The following is a 20,441-nucleotide window of genomic DNA, read 5'->3' as shown; positions in this document are numbered from 1 at the left end:
ATTAGACTATGCTTATCCACTTACAAATATATATATTATTACTCATTATTTAACCCTACCACGCCACCTACCATCGGAATCAGGTTTTTGCCTAAAATTAGTCTCCCAAAAAAATTACATGAAGTTGCACTTAAATATTTTATTTTTATAGATGAGATGTGATGTATTAAGATAAAAATTAAAAAGTAAATAAAATATTATTATAAAATATTTTTTTAATATTATTTTTATTTTAAAATTTAAAAAAATTGAATTGATTATTTTATTTTGTATGATAATTTGAAAAAAAATTATAATAATTAGATAAGATAAGATAAAAATAATTATGAAAAGAAATAATGCCTAAATCTTGTCGAAAACATTTTTCGGGAAAATTACCCTACGCGAGAATATATATATATAAATGTTTTCGGGAAAATTACCCTACGCGAGAATATATATATATATATATATTTGGCTGATTGGTGGTTGGGGTTTTCTGAATGATGTAAAAATAAAAGATAATATCGTCTGCAAAAGAAAAGTCGCATGAATTGGATAAGAAATGCATTGAAACAAGCTGAGCATAATTTAGTTTTAGGTCATAAAATGTTCATACATGAGCCAAAAACATAAAGCAGCTCTTATAATTCAGCGGCGAGGAGAAAATTAAAACTAATCAGTTGCCGCGAAGCTCATCATCATGATATACCTCAATATGACGCCCATTCAGTGGCTGTACAGGCCTGGAGTTGTTCTTGCAACTTGAAACCAATGGTGCTTTGAGAGCCTTTACTTGATCCTTTGAGACTGATTTCACCTGCACATAAATTAAGTAATGTCAAGTCATCGGTGGGTGGGAGATAAATACTTGGAAAGGCGAATGATGCTTTTATTTGAGATCAAAGAATCCTATTTTTAACTTATGTACCTTGCCGACAATGTTCCACATGATCTTCTCGGTGCACGGTGGAGTGGTGAGGGAACCAAAGTATCTGTAATACTTGCGCGTGTTTCGACTCAAGTACTTGGTCTTCATGACTCCAAGCGAGATTTGTGCCTCTTCATGCCCCTCACGTTCTTTCTTGGCTAGTTCATCCATCTTGCTCTTTATCTGCAACCATGAACATCAGTATTTCCGTTTCGTTTGTTTGGCTTTTGGAATTATTGGTATTGTTTTCTTTTCTCTTGAGCTGAATGTATCAGGGCTGGTTTGGTTAAAATAAAACGAAAATTAAAAAATAATATTGTATTCAAATTTTTAATTAATTTTAATATTTACTATTTAATTAAAGAAAAACACGTGTACCTTAGAAATAAAAGGATCGGGATCACCATAATGGTAGAGTGCTGACACAACTGCGAAGCTGCCGTCATCTGCCTGGTGGACCAAGTGCATCTCCACTGGAAATCTGTAGTTATCCAATGTCTGTTAATTTTTCAAGTAACTTTGCTATTCATTAGCTTCATAATGCACACATCATAATTTTTTATTTTTTAAAATTTTTTTTTTAAAATAATTAAATTATTCTATTCATCATATATATATATATATATATATATATATATACCATATATTTAATAAGAAAAAATAATTAAAAAAAATTGATGTGTGGTGTTGGAGATTTATAAATAAAATTTTTCTTTTCAAGTAGTAGTTACGAAAAAACAAAGTTATATCATTTTCCTTCGATGAGTCATGCCACTCTGTCTCTGTGCGCTGTAAATAAAAAATTGTCTCTTATTGGGTTTGGGCTCAAAGTTGTTCTTTCCAAACCCACATGGACTTTGAAACAGAGCCTGACTTTCGGCACTGGACTGGCTCAGCCCATTTTACAGAAAACAGAGTTTTATATTAATCAAGAGTCTTATAGATCGAATCTGTGTATTCGGTTGTTAAATCAAATTCAATTCATGTTAAATTAATTATCGATAAAATTAATTATTTATTATTTTTTATAAAAAATTTAAATTTATCTTAATCTATTTTATATATTTTAATCTAAAAAATTAAATTTATTTCTATCTATTAAACTCATCTCAATAACACTTATAAAATATTACTATTTATAATTTAATTTAATTCAACTCATTTCAAGAAATAAGCTTAGCCTTAAGATACCCTGATCGAATTGCAGGCACTGCCAGGCAACCCGGATCCTTGCGGATCAGACCTGAACATCCTTTCAGTTTTACTCATAATTAAGAGAAGTTCATGTCTAGAGAGAGAGAGCGAGAGAGCTAACCTTTTTCCATCAATCTGATGCTCAGAAGGAGAATGCCAGTGCATTTGTTTGAAGGTGAAGTTCTTCCCGTCTGCAACCAACACTCCCACGTGTCCCTCAAATCTTATCTGCAGAGGCAAAGGGCGTACGCATTATATCAAGCTGCTCTCGATAAAGAGCTCTCCTACAGCCACCGAAAAAATGATCTGAAAAATTGTAATGGTGTATATATATATATATTTTTTTATGTATTGTTTTAATCATTATAAATATTTTTTAAAAAATAAAAAATTTACAATATCATTAAAAAATATTTCTTTAATCACTAAATAAATAAATAAAACATTCGAGACACAAATTCAACGACTAAATTCGGAACTCAAAACATTTCTAGCTCGATAAAACATAGGAGCATTGTGTTTTTGTTTTCTGAAAGTTTCTAATAATGCTATTTGTTTTGGATTTCTAGATTGTTTCTCTCATATCATAATTAAGCAACACAAATTTAAGAAAATGGGATTCTAAAAAATGATTGAACTATTTACCTCCTCAGCTCTGAGAAATTCCTTTACCTGAAATTCAATTGGACGATATTCTAAAAGGTGCTAAAACCGATGGCTCCAACGAAGCTGTTTCAGAGCCACATGTCGATAGTTGAATATTTAGGTTGCGTTTAGATGTTGAATTGAATTAAGATGAGTTAAAATAATAAAATATTATTTTTTAATATTATTATTATTTTTAGATTTGAAAAATATTTCATCTCATTTTATCTCATTTCATTATTACAATTTTTTTAAATTTCTATACAAAATATAATAAATAATTTAACTTTTTTAAATCTCAAAATAATAATAATATTAAAAAATAATATTCTAACAATATTTTTTTAACTTTTATCTTTAATTTAAAACTATTTCATTTCGTCTCATTTTAGAATCCAAACTATTCCCAATTCTGATTGCTTTGGATTTTGGTTTCTAGCCACGTTTGCTACCCAATTCGACCGTATAGTGTAAGCTTTTGGGTTGGGTCATTGGCATCAAGAAGTTTTACGTGTAGGCCAGGGTCCTAGGCTTATTGTACCAAAATGTTTGGTAAGGATGTTGAATTGAATTATGTTAAAATAAAAATTAAAAATTAAATAAAATATTATTAGAATATTATTTTTTTAATATTATTATTATTTTAAAATTTAAAAAAGTTAAATTATTTATTATATTTTATATTAAAATTTAAAAAAATTATAATAATGAGTTAAAAATCTTGAAATGGGTTTGAAATCTAAACGTACCCTAAGATGATGGAAAGAGAAGAAAATCAATTATTTGCAAGTAGTTTAATAATTAAGAACAAACCGCAATGTTAAAGCCATTGTCGACCAGTGTGGCATTGGCAGCTGCGTAATCTCTGGTCAAGGGCTTCAATTTTTTATTACGGACAACCTTCTCCCTCACAATGTTCACCGGAGATTGCCATTTCCCATGTGAGCAGGTCGTGTAATTTGGGTTCAAGTTTCCCCAGTGTCCTGGGCCAGTCGTGCCGACATAACTGAACGAAATTGAATTTATCTCTGGTTTTGGAATTTTCATACATGACATAAATTAGTAAACTTGACACAAATTCCCCAAACTATTTAAAGAAAATAAACGAAGAAAATCATTGAAAATGTAGAGGAAACAAAAAAAAAAAAAAAGGCATCATTTTATATGAGAAAACAGGAATTTTTTCAACAGAAAAGAATGAAAAAAATCGAACATGTGTGTGTATATACACGGACGTTGTGGAGAGAGAGAGAGAGAGACAGAGATCATACGTTCTTGCTTAGCAAAAGCCGAAGTTCCTACAAGAAGCAATGCGATGGCAAAGACCGAGAATGAAAGTCTAGGGGCCATTGCTACTGCGGGCGAACTATCTCGATCTGCAACAAAATACTGAAACAACGGGTGATCACGAACGGTTGTTTTCTGCTGCTACACTTTGTGGCAATTCTTCTTCAGTACTTTGGCCACCACCGGTAGTACTAGTACTAGTTGTGCTATATGAGAGAGAGAGAGAGATGATATCTCTGCTAAAAATGAGTTTTGGGGGACGGATGGATGCTTATTTTCTGTTATACTTGGTGGATATGGTAGTTTATTCACTAGCTCAGCAGTAGCACCTGTTGTGGCAAACTTGAGAGTTGAGAGGGGTAGATAATATGTGAGCTATATATGGAGATGTTTCCTCGAAAGTCGAGGAGCAGAGCAGCTATGTCTGTATGTATTTATACAGCTTGTGCTGTATCTTATTTTCTTTTTCCTTTTTCAAAATACCACAATATATCTTAATTCAATTCATTCACTGTTATTCACAAAATTTTAAAATACTCTAAACATCTAAACGAATTTATTACCCTCATTTTTATACTCATTCAAACTCAATACTGAACAATATATATATATATATATGAAAATCTAAGTAGTGAGTGTAGTTATTTTCAGTCTTCTAGTGGTTGTGACGTTCGGACCTAATTAATTAGCTCCATTTGGATATTAAGAATATTTCAGATGGTTTATAAATAATAATAAGAATAATAATAAAATAATATAAAAATATTTAAAAACAGTTATGTTCTTAATAAAATATTATTTTTTTAAGATTCCTCTTTATAATTTTATTAAGGAATATAAGTCAGATGATATTTAGATAGTGAGTTGAGATGGAAGTTAAATAAAATATTATTTTTTAATATTATTATTATTTTAATATTTGAAAAGATTAAATTATTTATTATATTTTATGTGATAATTAAAAAAAATTATAATAATTATACCAGATAAATTAAGATGAATTAGAAATATTATATCCAAACCGGCTGAGGAGTCCAGATGAATGAAGCACCAGATGAACCTATAGGATGATAGGAGTGGTTCATGTTTCACCTTCCATTTTGAGGTTGACGTGTGACGAGCAAAGCAGTGATGGAGATACAGAGTCCACTCAGCAGTCAGCACTAGTGTTGAGATTGTACACGTACTTTATCAGACGGATATCCAATCAATTATCTCCTAAGTGGATCCAATATAAATATGAATATTCAATATTTATATGACGCATCCTCTTGTCTCTGCTTATCCAAAAAATTTCCAACATCAGTGGCTTCATTAACGAGTTTACTGGCTACACTTAGCAGCACCATATTCTATTTTTTACGTGCTACACGTTCGGTATTAATTGTTTGGTACCCTCCGGGCCTTGAATTCCAACAATAAATTGCCGAAAGAAGAAATTAAAACTCACTCAGGATATCTTAATCGAGAAATGTTTCTTATTATCACACACTACACATCAATATGTGATTTATTATTTTTATCATTCTATTTTAATACACGCATATTAATGAGTAACACACCAATATGTAGTGTAGGAGATGATAAGAAAAATTTTTCTATTCAAACGCACATACAACCTTCTCCTGTTCGTGTAACACGGTTGTCTTCTTGGTCACGGGTCACTGGATTCTCATTCCCATGTGTCCCAAAACATTATGCCTCTGCTTCTTGTCCCTTCATTTTCTTTTAGATGCCAACCTGCCTACATGTGCTTCACCCATATGCCAACATACCCAGCCTGTGACGACTGTAACTAAAGACAACAATGAAAGTTGGGGATTTATGATTTTTTCTTATGATTGAAGGCAGAAAACATTAAAAAGTTCTCTGAATCATTCAAATTTCAGTTGTCACTGTAATCATAGTATAAGATAAATGGCACAATAGAAGTTAATAGATATAAAACTTAACTAAACTATATAAGTCTTGATCTCACTTCAACCTTGGTAGAATTAACTCGAATATGTGAATAACAAATAATTGCAAGGCACGGCATGGCTTCGGTCCTACATTGATCTGGGACTCTGCATTGATTATACTCTGACAGACTAAAGTAGAACTGAGAAGAGGAAAGGATAGAATTGCATTTGCATGCTTGTTTGTTTTACTATAATGATGTAGACAAAGACCGGGAATCAGATACCTCATCCCAAATTCACAATGCAGTTGATGCAACTGCTTCTTTATAAAAGGTGAGAGAGCCTGACAAGATGCCCAGTAGTGAACATGTAATATTCCAATTGCCACAGAAAGTGGACAAAGTAAGAGGCACCTGTTGACAACTCTTTTCTTCTGAGCTTCATAAACAGAGATAGAGATTCCCCACTACAGTCGTAAAAAGGTCAACTTGGATATACTCAGGTCCCTACATTGTGAGGACCATCGACAGTGCCCTGCAAAATATAGTAGCACATTCTTCTTTAGATGTAACAACACTAACAAGTAAAAGTGCCTCATTTCTTCCTTTTGGTGTTTGACATTATACCCACCACCTCTGAAAGAAATTTCCTCCAGAAGGGAACACTTAACTGGTAATTCTAATATATTTGGATATTTGCATCTTAATCACAGTTGTCTTCCTGTTCATATGCCTTGTATGGTTTTATTGCAGAATGCTTTCCTTTATGAAGCATGTTGGTTATTATCTCCAGCTCACAATGCATGGGGAAATGCAAGCCTCTCCTAGAACTCTGAAAGCAAATATCTGCTTAAACTATCATGCGCTAATGTAAGACAAATATTCTCCATCAACTTAAACAAAGGGAATTATAGTGTTAATATGGTGACTAAAAACATTTTAGATTAGGACTCAAAATGCTATTAAAACTTTAAATTTGCCATGTTTACTCAAGCCAATGGCTAGCCTGCATTTCACAAATTTTGCTAGAGTCTGTCTCACAAACTTTTGCACTTTTCCAAATCGATTTTGAATCGGACTTAGTCCTGATTCAATTACAATGTATAATAACTCAAATAACCTATATTTGATACCAGGAATTTGACAGCACAGATATTTTACAACAACATCAAGGAACAATGTAACAGTTCAGTAGTGCCAAATTCAAACACGTTAACCATCACTGAAATCCAGCGTCTAAGGAACTCTTAAATTACCTATCTCATGTTAAAACTTCGAATACTGAGAGGGATATGTCAATAGATATACAAATCAGAAGTATCAATTCAACCATGTATGATGTTATATTATGGGACCTGAATGCATGTTGATTTTGTTTACTTTACATAAAGGGTGTAAATTCAGTATACATCAAGATTCTACAATTGCTCTATTGCTAATTTTCTTTCCTTTCTACTTCCAGTGCAATCTCGTTGCGGCGTTGAAATGGAAGCGTAAATGGTGGATTATACTGCAACAATGATAAGTACAAAAAGTCACTGACGTGTGAAAGAGGCTCTCATACTACAAAGTACGAAGGAATTGATTATAGGGATCTCACCTGTGCAATTTCCACTGAAGCACCCTCTTTTATTTGAAACTGTCTATTAGTTTTCAGAGCTTCTCTTAACTTTGCCTCCCTCCGTTTAACTTCTTCATCGGTCACAAAGCCTATTTGAAACAAAAAAAGAAAGGGTATTATAAGCATGCCATATCCACAGTTGAAGACCAAGACATTTGACTGGATAACGTGATACTCTCTGTTCCTGAAAGATAGGGTTATTGTGGCAGGAGTCTGATTCATTGCCAATTAACATTATATTAGCACACAAACCAAACAAGAACTACTTTAATTATGATCATATGACAAATAAATACCTCCAAATGCACAGAACTCATACATACAATCACATGTTTGTAACAACATACTCCAAGCCCTATTCCATGTTCTTAACACTTGGAACAGCCTTAGTGCCAAATACCATTTGTTCAACAAATAAGAATGAATGTGAAATTACAAGATTCATAACCCATATGCCAGTTTCTGCATCCAAAGAGCTCAGGGCTGTCAGATTAAGGGAAGGACAGACCTGAAAAGGCAAGAACTGCAATAATTTTCCTTGGAACTTCTTTGATCCTCACGGATGGATCTTTTGGCACTGGCAAGTTGGCACCATACTTTGAGGGCATGACAAAAGACATCTGCCACTTATCTTGATCTTCCAGCTAATGCATTAGCAAGAGTATCAGATCATGATAAAAAGGAAAAGAAAAAGAAAACATACCCGATGCAACAATTAAAAAAAAAGTCTTCTAACTATTGAGCTTTTTGTACTGTACAACTGCTCTTAGACAAATCAAAGAGACCTTCATGGCTAAAAAAGACCAAACAATATAATTTCTCAGTAATACGTGGAACTGGGAAATTACTATAATTATAATCAACCCAAAGAAGTAAATAGATTGTAAGCACTCAAGAAAAATGTTAGAAATATGAAAGTAGTAATGTCATAAGCAACAAAAGAAAACGAATTTATGCCAATAGACTACAATATTCAGCGGGTCTGCAATAATGCCAAACTGAAATATAAACATCTTAGACAGCTCAAGACCTAGGAGCATGTGATAACATTGACTTTGTTCAGAAAGGCACAATAGGCACCACAAATGAATTTAAAACACACAAGAACAAGTAAAAATCCATAACCTGCGAATTAAATAATTATTGACATATGATGCATATAAAACATCATACCCTCTTTGTTATCACTGGAGTTGTCATCTCCATTTTCTCCCCAACAGATTGGTTCTTACGCGTTAAAACAGGTGTAGTCATCTCCATTTTCTCCTTGGTCGTATTCTAAAAACAGCACAAAAACTAGGATAAGCAGAAAATAATAAAGATATCATTACAAATAGGTATCACAGTGAGATATTATAACAATTTATTACAGAACCTCAGAGTACCTTACCAAACAGGTACTCGGCCAATACGTTGAATGATCGAGACGCTCCATTGAAGTCAAATCCAGTCTTCCCAGGCATTGTTGTCTCCGCTATAAAATAAGGCTGTTTGCGCAATCACAGCTCTATGAGTTTAGATACAAATACAAGCATGAAGAGATTTTTCGGCATGCACGACTTTTTAACATTTTTCATATTTTTACAAGCTATAACAAAGTATATGCACATGGAATCACATTCCCAAAAACTGAATCACAATAGACACAGGACTAAAAGGCAGAGTAAAGAAAAACGTTAAAGTGACTGCATACCTCAACTTCCCTTATCTCGTACTGTTCTGTCCTGCTCAAAACAGTGAAGTTCACCGTCTCTAGGTCCGGGACTAACACAATCCCAAAATAATAAAACACAAAACCAAGAACGCCCAATTCAATAAAAGACCGATCAAGAAAAATAAAAAAATAGACACAAAATTTCACGTTCAAAAATAAAAATAAACGAAAAGGACCACCTGCCATTAGAGCCTCCTCGAGATTCCGACTCTCGAACCTTTTCGGGAACACGTATTTCACAGCTTCGGTCGCCGTATCGACTAAGACTGCACGAAAACTCCAAAAATTATTGAAACAAACAGGGGCAGAGATTGCTTTCAACAGAGATTGCTTTCAACAACTTAAGAAGCAAGGCTCTTAAAAATGGTGATTGATAGTGAACATGTACGTCTCTGGGAGAGAGCGGAGGCTTGGGAAGCGAGAGCGAGGACCAGAGAGACTCGGGCTTCGAAGGCGGACATAGGTCTCCGCCGCGGTGGAGCCGCGGTCCTGTCGGTGGCGGTGGAGTTGGTTATGATAGAGGGAGATCTTTTGGAATTCCTTGGAGTGGAAATTGAGGTTCCGTGTATAGTAAAAACTGAAGAAGGGTAGCCGAGGAGCATTTTTTTTTCCCTTGTTCTTGGCCTTTTCGTTTGAATTTCTGTTACGGAGGTGAGTTTGAGGGTCACCGCTGATAAGCGTTCGTGGTTAAGATTATCTCGGCAATTCCAGAAGAAAATAAATGGGTAATGCTTTGTGTAGAGAAAGTCTCGGACACATTATTATTATTTTTTATTTTGTTATTAAACAAGTATTTTTTAATAATATTATAATTTTTTAAAAAATATTTAAAAATATTAAAAAAATACAAGAAAAAAATGCATAAAAAAATAGATTTATCACTAATCGGAACCCAAAATGGGTTGCCTAGTGCCACCCTTTAGAGCATTAGTATTGGATTCATCATTTTCATATTCAAAATTTGATGAAAAGTACATATTTTTCATAAATAAAAAACATCTCTATCTATAACCCCACATTGGATTAGTTATTGGATTCATCAAAATAATAATATTTTTAATTTATTTTTTTCATATTTTACAATTACACTAACTATATTTTAATTAATAATTTAATTTGATATTTAAATTATTATTTCCTAACTTAAATATACTGTGGCTCAAAATTAGGAAACAATAATTTAAATAAATAAAATAATGGTTATAGAATGTGAATAGTAAATCTTCAAATTTGAATATAAAGATGAATGTACTGTAACTAAAAGTTTGACATTTGAGCATATGGTGAATCCAATGCCAGGATTTTAAAACCAAAATCATCAAATTTTGAAGATTGGACTCATTTGATGAGTCAAATGCTAGTCATATCTTCGTTTTCCTTCCTTTTTTTTTTTTTTTTAAAACATTATTTTTTTTTAATGTTTCAGAAATTAATTTTACTTCATGGAAAATAAGCATGAGCGCACACTCTTTTAAAACGCAATACCCCCCTTCTCTTGGTGGGTTGATTGAATTTTATAGACAAGTACGATGCATCTTTTTAATCATAATTTTTTCAATATTTGTTCATGTAATATCTAATGAAAAATGAAAAATACACATTATTTTTCACAATATATTTCACAATCATGTTTTAAAATGAGGGATATTATTATAAAATACCATATAAAAGTGATATCACATAGGAGTTCTACTTACCCCTACAAGGCAGGGTCACCCCTATCCCCCCCGACCCCGCATGGGCGGGGGTTGGGATTTTTCCCCCGGGCTCCGGCCCCGTCCATGCGGAGGCGGGGTAACCCTAGGGGTGATAAACGGTCTGGTCGGACCGAACGGACCGACCATTTCGGTCCAGACCAAGACTTAGACCAGTCTGGTCCGGTCCACATTTTAGAGGACCGAAACTTTTCGGTCCGGTCCATGGTCCAAGGTATTTTTGGACCGGACCAGACTGAATGAAAAAAAATATATATTTTATATATAATAATTGTACAATTAACAATATAAAATTTTAAATATATTATTAATACTTGTTAATATTCTATAAATTAACAATATTATATATATATATCTTCATCTAACATATCACTATTAACAATATAAAATTTTAAATATGTTATTAACACTTGTTAATATTCTATGAATTAACTAATATATAATATCAATTAGTTAATTATATAGTAATTATATAAATTAATAATATAATTTTCATCAAATTTATTATCATTGATCATATAAAAGATTTTTTTATTGAGTTTATTACATAATCCACATTAATAAGTCACTTAATTTAATTTAGTATTTTAAATAATTTTTTTATTAATTATTTAAAAAAATAAAAAAAATTAAGTCGGACTGACCGGACCAGATCGGACCGATCGCTATCGGTCTGGTCCCTTTGGGTGTTTAGTCCGGTCCGGTCCGGAAAAATGATGGACCAAAAACATTCGGTCCATCGCCGGACCGGACCATTTGCAGCCCTAGGTACCTCGTCTATTGACAGGGGTGCGGGGGTAGACCTCTAACCGTTCGCCCCCCGCCCCTCCAATCTCCACAACAATGAACAATTCAGTGATTCATAATTTCACAGCACATTCATTGAGCACAATCAAGCAATTCACAAAACCACATGCACAATCAAATCTTCTACAATTCACAATCTCATTTTCCTTTAATCTCATCCTTCAATCTCCATCCACCAAAAAAAAAATATGGGGCAATTTACGAAGAGATTTGGGAGTGAGCCATTGAGCCCTACTTACATTCACCTGATGCTGAGGTTGAGATGGCGATGGAAATCTGCAACGGCGACAGTGACTCAAGATGACGATGGTGATTGGTGAGACAAATGGCGACTCGAGAATCGCGGAGATAAAGAGAGAGGAGAAGATGAACCGCGAGGAAGAAGAGAAATAGGGGCTAAGGGCTCTTAGACTGAGTATTAACCCATAATCAAAACACCGTCATTTTGTGTCTGAGTATTTCTTTTTATATAATACGTATTACATATAATATATATAGATAATTAATATATATATTATAAACGGAGCAGTTCCACCCCATCCCTCTCTCGCCTCCGCTTGAAGGCCCATATGGGGCGGGTTCCCCACGCACCCCGCAGCAACAGATAGGGTAATCCGCCCAGGCTCACAAAGGCGGAGCAGTCGAGGGACGAGGCAGCGAGGGCGACCCCTCGTTGCCCACCCCTAATGCCACATTACAAAAATATCCTAATTTTACATCATCTATTGTAAAAAGTGTTGTGAAAAGTATTGCGTGTATCATTATTCATATCTAATAACATAAAAGAAAAATGTTACGAAATTACATGATGTGGTACATTAAATCTACCTTAAAATAAAATTAAATTTATAATCAAACGTCAAGCCAAATTTGTAAATTTACTTCTATAAAAAATTTTCATTGGTAGATAACATTAGTTACTTGTTAGGAAGTGTGTGAGTAAATATATAAATATATATACATACATATATACAAACATTCACACACACATAAATTTCCAACGGTTATTCTCTCTTCTATTTGTTTTTTTTTTAATTTTTTTTTTAAATCTTGCTACACTTAATCTCTTTCAACTTACTAATTTTTGATAGATTAGGAACAGAGAGGAGTGAGTGGAAGGGGATGATCTCTCTCGTCAGTTACAGCTGAATTCTCTTGTTGGCATACAAAGCTTATGAATCCGTAGAAGCTAAACACGGAAGTGAAGAATACGCAAATGAAACAACTGAAGGAACTAAACAGTAAAAGCCTCCTGCTGGGAATGCCAAGCAACGTCTTCGTAAGCCAAGTTGCCCCCAAATATATCCAAGGCGCTGCCCACGGTAACGTCCACACGTCCCATCCCTGCCTCCTTAATCCTTTCGAGATCAGCCATTCCGGTCACACCACCAGCATAAGTCACTTGAATCTGGCACCACCAAACCATATGCTGTATTAACAAGTTGTCTAAGATAGCATGCATAAAGGGCAAAATATAGAAGCTCATTGACTAATGGCTCATATTCACAGCTTATGAGAATGGTTCGAATGAAGGTAATCTGGCACGAGTTGAATCTTTCTCTGCCCATTTGGGTATTGCCTAGGTATTTATATTCTTTTAACCGAATAAGTTTTTACCGTTTTGTATTTATATCATTTCATCTGCCATCATATATATAAAGACCTCTTATCCGCACTTTTGACCAATATGACGTCATTGGCTAGATGGAGAGAGTCTTTTGGCAAAATCCAATGCCCCAGGCATTATCAATTTACGAATTTCAAACCAAGAAATGAGAAGGTAGCAAGACAATCTGAAAGACAAATGACAAAAATAATAATGAACGCAGCTACCCACCGGTGAATGCTTCCCAAGCAATGCCACAAGTTCATCATCAATTCCCAGCCTGCAAAAAATTGTCTCGAGTAAATTGTCTTGACAGCAGAGATACTTGTACAATCTATATTCTAAATTCAAAAGTCTCTTTCTTCCCTCTCTTTGTCTATCTGACCATGGGCAAAGCAAAACCCAAGAAGTCAAGATATCTTACAAATAATATATAATCTGAAAGCTGACCATATGCTTCTAAAAACCTAAGGGAGCTAGAAAGTCTCAAGGCATAGGGCAAAACCTGTGATTAAATTAAGATAGCAATTTAGACTTACTTTTTCCCTTCAACATCAACACCATGGACCAGAAACTCGTCTGCATAGCTGGCTAGAAACTCCAGTATTTTGCCATCAAGATATACATCAGTAAACTTCTGCCATTTATCAGTCACAATTGCATATTTGCCTTCCTGCAAATTGAAGTCAGCACATAAAAGAGGATAGTTGAAACTGAATACTAAAACGAAAGGGGGGCTCATAAAAAAGGATCTAATATATTATTTCTGATTCTGATTCTAACCCACGACTCTTTTTTTTAATCCATGGCCCTTTCTTATAAAATTGTTGTCCTCTTTTATCCTTCCTTCCACTAGAGCATCCAACCCTGGAGCACTTATGTCTGAACGACCACTACAACTCTGAATATATGAAACCAGTACAAAACCTGGCTCAAACCCAAGCTTGTAAGATGTCACCAATTCCTGCCTGGGGACATTTTCCAATGAAACCTCAAGCTCGAACCCAGTTACCCAACACATAAAGGAGAAACATCTAGAAATTGTTTTAACACCTTCCCTCTGCAGCTAAGGTCCAAGACAGGCCTCTGCTTTCCAACAACAAGAACAAGGTCTTTTAAGCCTTTCAAGATCCATTTGTCCATTGCTGAATACATACTGTGAATGACATCAAGATTAAAAAAAAATTGAAACCAAAAGGTAAATAATAGAGATCAATTTAAACATTTAATTGAGAGAAATTTTCTATGCATATTAGCCCAAATTCTTTGAATCAACTGCCATGTAAAACTATTTTTGTTAAGTGGTTATACGAATATCTCTGTCCCATAAGCATTATGCTCTAACCACCATTATTTGTGATCCAGTTTCATTATTTGAGCACTAACCTAAAATAGATAAAGGTAAATTCATTTACCTTGATCAAGAGAGTTCTGGAAGTAAAACTTATATTCAACCCTACCATCCCTTCAATGGTCATTTAGAAATATTCCTTCTATCATGTTCAACACCAACAATCCAATACATCTGACACTTAGGCGGCTTCTAGAATCAAGTAGGCAAAAAGAGTCCTATAATCTTTAGGTAGCTTTGACATAATTCACAGAGAACTCATACAAGGTAATAGACACATAACCTAACATGACAATAATTGGGTTTACGATCAGCCACTTTCATTTCAAGACTATCATTTTTTTTGGCTTGGAGAGAGGGGGAATAGATATTGGTTCTTCATGGTTGCAGTCAGCTTTCCATCTCTAAGACAGGTAGCAATACTTAAATCAGTACAAGAAGTGCTACCGGCTCCAATGGGTCAGCCCATGAGGCTGTCCCCCATTTCAAGTTAACATTATACAAATCTCACATACCCAAATCTACAATAAACGAAAATGAAGAATGGGTCATTATCTGGAAATTCATACACATTTTGGTATTCGAGAAAGATTGTAAACACTTATCTTATCAAAAAAGAGAAAGATTAGAAATTGTATTATATCACCGAAATAGTATTTCATGTTTCTGTATAAATGTTAAGAAAAAATTAAGAGAAAAGGTTATCGCATACTGATGTGACAATGACATGGCAAGCTCCTTCCTGTATGTAACTCAAAGAATTTTCAGAATTGATCCCACCTCCAACTTGCAAACCGCCTATTACCAGTCCTCGCAGTAAGTTCAGCAGAGGAAAAGTCTGTAAGTTTTAAAACTTAAAATCAATTATACAGCTTAAAGGTAACGCAACCTAATCTCAGGTGCTCAATTTCAAGGGCTGAATGTCTCAACATAAGGAATTAGAGTGGTGCAAATGCCAAACCACATTCCAAAAATGCAAATTGAAGTTTTGAGAACAAAACCAATTCGCTAGGACAATGATTCTTCTAATTAGTTAAGATAAATAGATTTCTTATAAGGTGAAATACGGTAGATCCACTTCTCAAACAAAACAGAAGAAGAAGAAGAAGAAGAAGAAGAAAGAAACACAGTACATCCATAATTATAATTTCCAAAAATTCAAGTTAAAAGAAATAAATCGTAATTAAGGAAACAAGTAAAAGAAAGTAACCACAAACACAACATATCAGAAAAGAGCAAACAAATTCACCAGGATAAGCACGCAATGCTTTGATGGCTGCACTTTTACTCAAAGGATCTGCTCCAAGCATGATGACATAACCACCTGCAAGTCCATCTTCTTTGTATAAATTCGCAAACTCTGCGGCTGACTTATCTGATTCAAAATTGGTCACGAGAATTGACCCATCCTCCTTAGAATCCCAAAGGGTTGACCCAACAATCTGTTTCACTTTCCCCTGATAAGAAACCACATTAGAAACATGATATTAGTAGAAAATTACTCAAATCCAACCTAAAAAAAGTACCGCACAGCTGCGTGGAATAACAAAATGTACCACTCATGCAGCATTTGTTTCCCCTTTATAGCCTTTATACTACCCAATAACATATACGGGTCAACCTAAAACTTCAATAGAATCATATTTTACATATTCTAGACAAACAAAAAAGCACTAAATAAATCATTTTTGAGACAAAAAATCTGTAGTAGACGACCTTGATCATAAACCAAAAGTTGAGCTAACAAAGCTTCAATGTCGCAAAAACGTATCTCCACGACCTTTTGTCAAACACATTAAGTTGAAGAAGGAGATCGACAGGCAAAGACCGTAACTATAAATAGATTTTTTAGTTTTGGGTACCTTGTGTATATCAATGCAAGGCCGGAAACGAACAGCACACCTAGTGGACAACCGTGAAAAACCTGCATCAAAAGAAAAAAGTTAATAATAACAATAATGAAAATAAAATTTTACAATTACGAAAGACTTCAGGAAAAAAGGTGAAGCAATGTTACTGGAAAATGGAGAAGGAATAGCATTGACGATTCTTCGTCTGTTCTGGCTATAGAAAGAGGCTAAAGGTTGGAGCGAGCTCAAGTCGCGTGTTGAGATTGTATGGAGACTTTGAGCCATCGTGATGAGCCGAATTGCTACAGGTACCAAGAAGAAGAGAGGCTGAGTGGTTTTATAGGTTGAGACCGAGACGCAAGAGTGCACTTGAAATGTAAGGGGATGTTTGGCAACAAATCTCGTCTAAACTCCGGTACATTTTTAGTAAATTTTTCAAGACTTTTAAAACATTTAAATCATTTTTTAAATACTTTTTAGATAAATTGACAATTTCTGAGAATTAACAATTAAACGAAAAACAGCAACCGCCGTAACGATGGGGGGTAATCTAACCACCAAAAACAGTCCAGATCAAACCATTTGCAATGGTCGGAGTTTTTTGGCCACCGGAGGCGGCCTAGATTGAGATTGGGCAATCTTTGACACTCAAATAATAATTATTCCGCGTACACAATTCACATTACTTCAATAATAATATTTAATTTATAATATTTAAATTTTAAAATTTATCTTTCAAATTAAATTATACCATTTAAATATTTTATTATACACAAATAAGTTCTTTGACTTTTTTAATTATATTTTAAGAATTATTTATTATATTTTCTAAAAAACTTAACTCGATAATTTTTGCATCCAAACTTATTTTAATGGTTTCACTACTTTTACAAAATCCAATCAAAACTTTATTACCACTATTAATGAAAATCTCTCCAATCAAAATATATTCCTTTGTTTAAAAACACAACCTACAATTAGATATACAAACCTTTCAATTCATTTCTACTAATCATTTAAATCACAAATTGATCTTAGTGATATGTGAACAAAATGATTTGAGAAGTTTTTTATTTTATTTTTATTTTTGTTAAGTGGATCACTTGGACAGCTCATGATCCTGCGGATTGATTCAAGTTTCAACACGACCTTGTTAATAATAAGATCAAACTCAAATTAATCTGATTGATTTGATTTTGACTATATTTGATTCTAATTTTGTATTTATTTTTTTGTGTCAAATGCACAAATCGAGTAAAAAATTGTTAGCCTTTAAAATTGTTAGCCTAATACGGTGGACATTTTGGACATTCTACACAGAAGTCTCACATTCATATATATTATTTAAAAATATATAATTTTATTATTTAAATATTATATTTCATATTTTATATTTTACATGATAAGAAATATGAAAATAAAAAAATAAAATTATATATTTTTAAATACTATGTATGGATGAATATCTCTGTAATTTTTCTATACATTTTATTCCATTAACAACGCAACAGTCGCGAGAACAAAAGGCGAAGAAAAATAGAATTTCTGTGGAATTTGACGGGAGAGAGAGAGAGAGAGAGAGAGACAAGAACGGCACCTTTCTTCTTCTGCTGCTGCAAATATATCGGCTCGGGGAAGAATGGGTTTCAAGAAGCTTCTGAAGCGCAATCCCAAAGCTCTCCTATCTTCCAAAACACCACAACCACCACTCTCTCCGATCCCAGACCCCTCTCTCCCACTACCACCACCATCGGACTCTCTCACCCCTCTCCCCATTCTCACTCTTTCGCACCACACCCATAAACCCAATCACCACGACCACCTCCTCCGCTTCCTCATGGCCCATCTTAAACCGCCCTTCAATCCCACCCACCTCCTCCAATTCCTCAAGTCCAAGCTCCACCGCCACCCTGCTTTCACTCACTACGACTTCCACGTCTTCAAATGGGCCTCCACCGTCGACTCGTTCCGTCACGACCACTCTACGTTCGAATGGATGGCCCGCACTCTCGCTATCACCGACCGCTTCGACGACCTTGGATCCCTACTCCGGTTCATGGCTTCTAACCCCTGCCCCTGCTCCGACGGTATCTTCTCCTGCCCTCGAATCGAACCCATCTTTAGATTTTCGATCAATGCTTATTCTAGAGTTGGAAAATTAAATGATGCTGCGGTTGCCTTTGAATGTATGAGAAAAATGATCGACGGGAGGCCTAATGTGGCGCTTTATAACATATTGATTCATGGATATGTGAAATGTGGGGAGCATCATAATGGCTTAAAGCTTTATGATAAAATGCTCAAGGATCGGGTTAAGCCGGATGTGTATACGTTTAACATTTTAATTAGTAGTTATTGTCGTAATTCACAGTTCGGGCTAGCTCTGGAGCTGTTTAAGGAGATGAGAGAAAAGGGGTGCTGTCCAAATGTGGTTAGTTTTAATACCTTGATTAGAGGGTTCTTTAGGGAGAGGAAGTTTGATGAAGGGGTTGCAATGGCTTACGAGATGATTGAATTGGGATGCGAGTTTTCAAGAGTGACCTGTGAGATACTGGTTGATGGGCTTCGTAGAGGAGGTCGGGTTCTGGAGGCATGTGAGCTATTGAGTGATTTATCAAGGAAAGGAGTTTTGCCTCATGGGTATGATTACTTTGGTCTGATGGAGGAGCTCTGTGAGAAAGGAAACACAGGTAAAGCTTTGGGGGTTGTGGATGAGTTATGGAGGAAAGGTGACGTTCCAAGCTTGATTTCTTGTACCACCTTGATCGAAGGTTTGAGGAGGTCCGGGAAAATTGATGAGGGATTTATGCTGATGGAGAGGATGCTTAGGGAGAGCATGGTTCCAGATAGTGTGACATTTAATTGTCTCCTTCAAGGACTTTGTGACATGGGTAGAACTGTGGATGCAAATAGATTGAGGTTGCTGGCTTCAAGCAAGGGTTTTGAACCAGATGAAACAACCTACAGAATTTTGGTGTCCGGTTATACGAGAGAGGGAAAAAGGAAGGAGGGGGCAGCGGTGGTGGATGAGATGTTGGATGTAGGGTTTTTACGTGATCTTACTGCATATAATAGGTTGATGGATGGCCTTGCAAATTCAAGAAGTTTGCTGCAGCGCCAAGCGAATGTTATTAGTAATTGAACATATCAACATTTTTTCAGACTGGATTTTTATTTCATTGTCTGCCTCGTGCAGAACCAATGGTGGTGCTATTGGTAACGTACTAACAAGGAAAAGATCCTCTCCATTGAGAAAGTTTATATGCCAGGGATATTTCTGATGTTGATATCATGCATGTTTTTTTGAGGGAAAGAAACATATACATGTGACTGAAGAGATATAGTGGGTCCTGACAACATGAAAATGTGGATTATAAATTGGTAGACGTATAATCTCTGCCAATTCTAGTTCAATAGTCCAATAATTAGTACAACTTATAGTATGTACTGGTTTTAGATGTGGCCATCAGAAGCATTTGTGTGGAATGGGAACACATTATAACTTCATTTTATTGATCTGCAAGAAAAGGAAGCAATATGTGGGATTATCTGTGGTCTTTTCAATTCCAGGCGAGAGAGGTTTTTCATGAGGCTTGCCACAATCAAGAGCAAGGTTCCTTGTGTTTCTTCACATCTGACTTGTGTTGGTATTGAGATACTCTGAGAATTTGTTGGTGGACACAAAAATATGATCTCTAGGAATGTTTGATGCGGGGCTTGAATGTATGTGCCTCTTCTATGGTGTTATCCAAAATGTTTCTCATTTTATTTGTTCACTTTCACAAAATCTAATATAAAATAGGTCTTATATTTTCTTTTTTCCAAGAACATTAAAAAGGAG

General features: G+C 34.7%; 3 protein-coding genes and 1 pseudogene across 4 annotated transcripts; 1 reads left to right on the top strand and 3 right to left on the bottom strand.

The window, feature by feature from the left end:
- Positions 1-549: 549 nt before the first annotated feature.
- LOC121265447 (alpha carbonic anhydrase 1, chloroplastic) lies at positions 550-4,156 on the bottom strand. Its single transcript, XM_041169086.1, has 6 exons — positions 4,021-4,156; positions 3,563-3,777; positions 2,226-2,332; positions 1,289-1,391; positions 911-1,093; positions 550-799 (listed from the first exon to the last, which is right to left on the bottom strand). Exons 1-6 carry the CDS (start codon positions 4,097-4,099, stop codon positions 659-661), a joined length of 828 nt encoding a protein of 275 aa, XP_041025020.1. The 5' UTR covers positions 4,100-4,156; the 3' UTR covers positions 550-658.
- LOC121265422 (pentatricopeptide repeat-containing protein At2g36240) lies at positions 4,147-20,419 on the top strand. Its single transcript, XM_041169050.1, has 2 exons — positions 4,147-4,264; positions 18,160-20,419. The coding sequence occupies exon 2, from the start codon at positions 18,240-18,242 to the stop codon at positions 19,740-19,742; it is 1,503 nt and encodes a 500-aa protein (XP_041024984.1). The 5' UTR covers positions 4,147-4,264; positions 18,160-18,239; the 3' UTR covers positions 19,743-20,419.
- LOC121265443 (heme-binding-like protein At3g10130, chloroplastic) lies at positions 7,216-10,007 on the bottom strand. 2 transcript variants are annotated; one of them, XM_041169081.1, is made up of 8 exons: positions 9,654-10,007; positions 9,451-9,537; positions 9,251-9,321; positions 8,943-9,044; positions 8,731-8,835; positions 8,066-8,201; positions 7,537-7,646; positions 7,216-7,446 (listed from the first exon to the last, which is right to left on the bottom strand). In XM_041169081.1, exons 1-8 carry the CDS (start codon positions 9,871-9,873, stop codon positions 7,372-7,374), a joined length of 906 nt encoding a protein of 301 aa, XP_041025015.1. In that variant the 5' UTR covers positions 9,874-10,007; the 3' UTR covers positions 7,216-7,371. The 2 variants fall into 2 exon arrangements, with proteins under 2 accessions (XP_041025015.1, XP_041025016.1); XM_041169082.1 differs by having other exon boundaries at positions 9,660-10,006.
- LOC121265442 lies at positions 12,760-18,336 on the bottom strand (annotated as a pseudogene).
- Positions 20,420-20,441: the final 22 nt, after the last annotated feature.

The sequence above is a fragment of the Juglans microcarpa x Juglans regia genome, chromosome 5D (genome assembly GCF_004785595.1).
Source record: "Juglans microcarpa x Juglans regia isolate MS1-56 chromosome 5D, Jm3101_v1.0, whole genome shotgun sequence".
Classification (NCBI taxonomy): Eukaryota; Viridiplantae; Streptophyta; class Magnoliopsida; order Fagales; family Juglandaceae; genus Juglans; species Juglans microcarpa x Juglans regia.
Note: the sequence above shows the minus strand (reverse complement) of the source record. Positions and strands in the feature narration are given on the sequence as shown.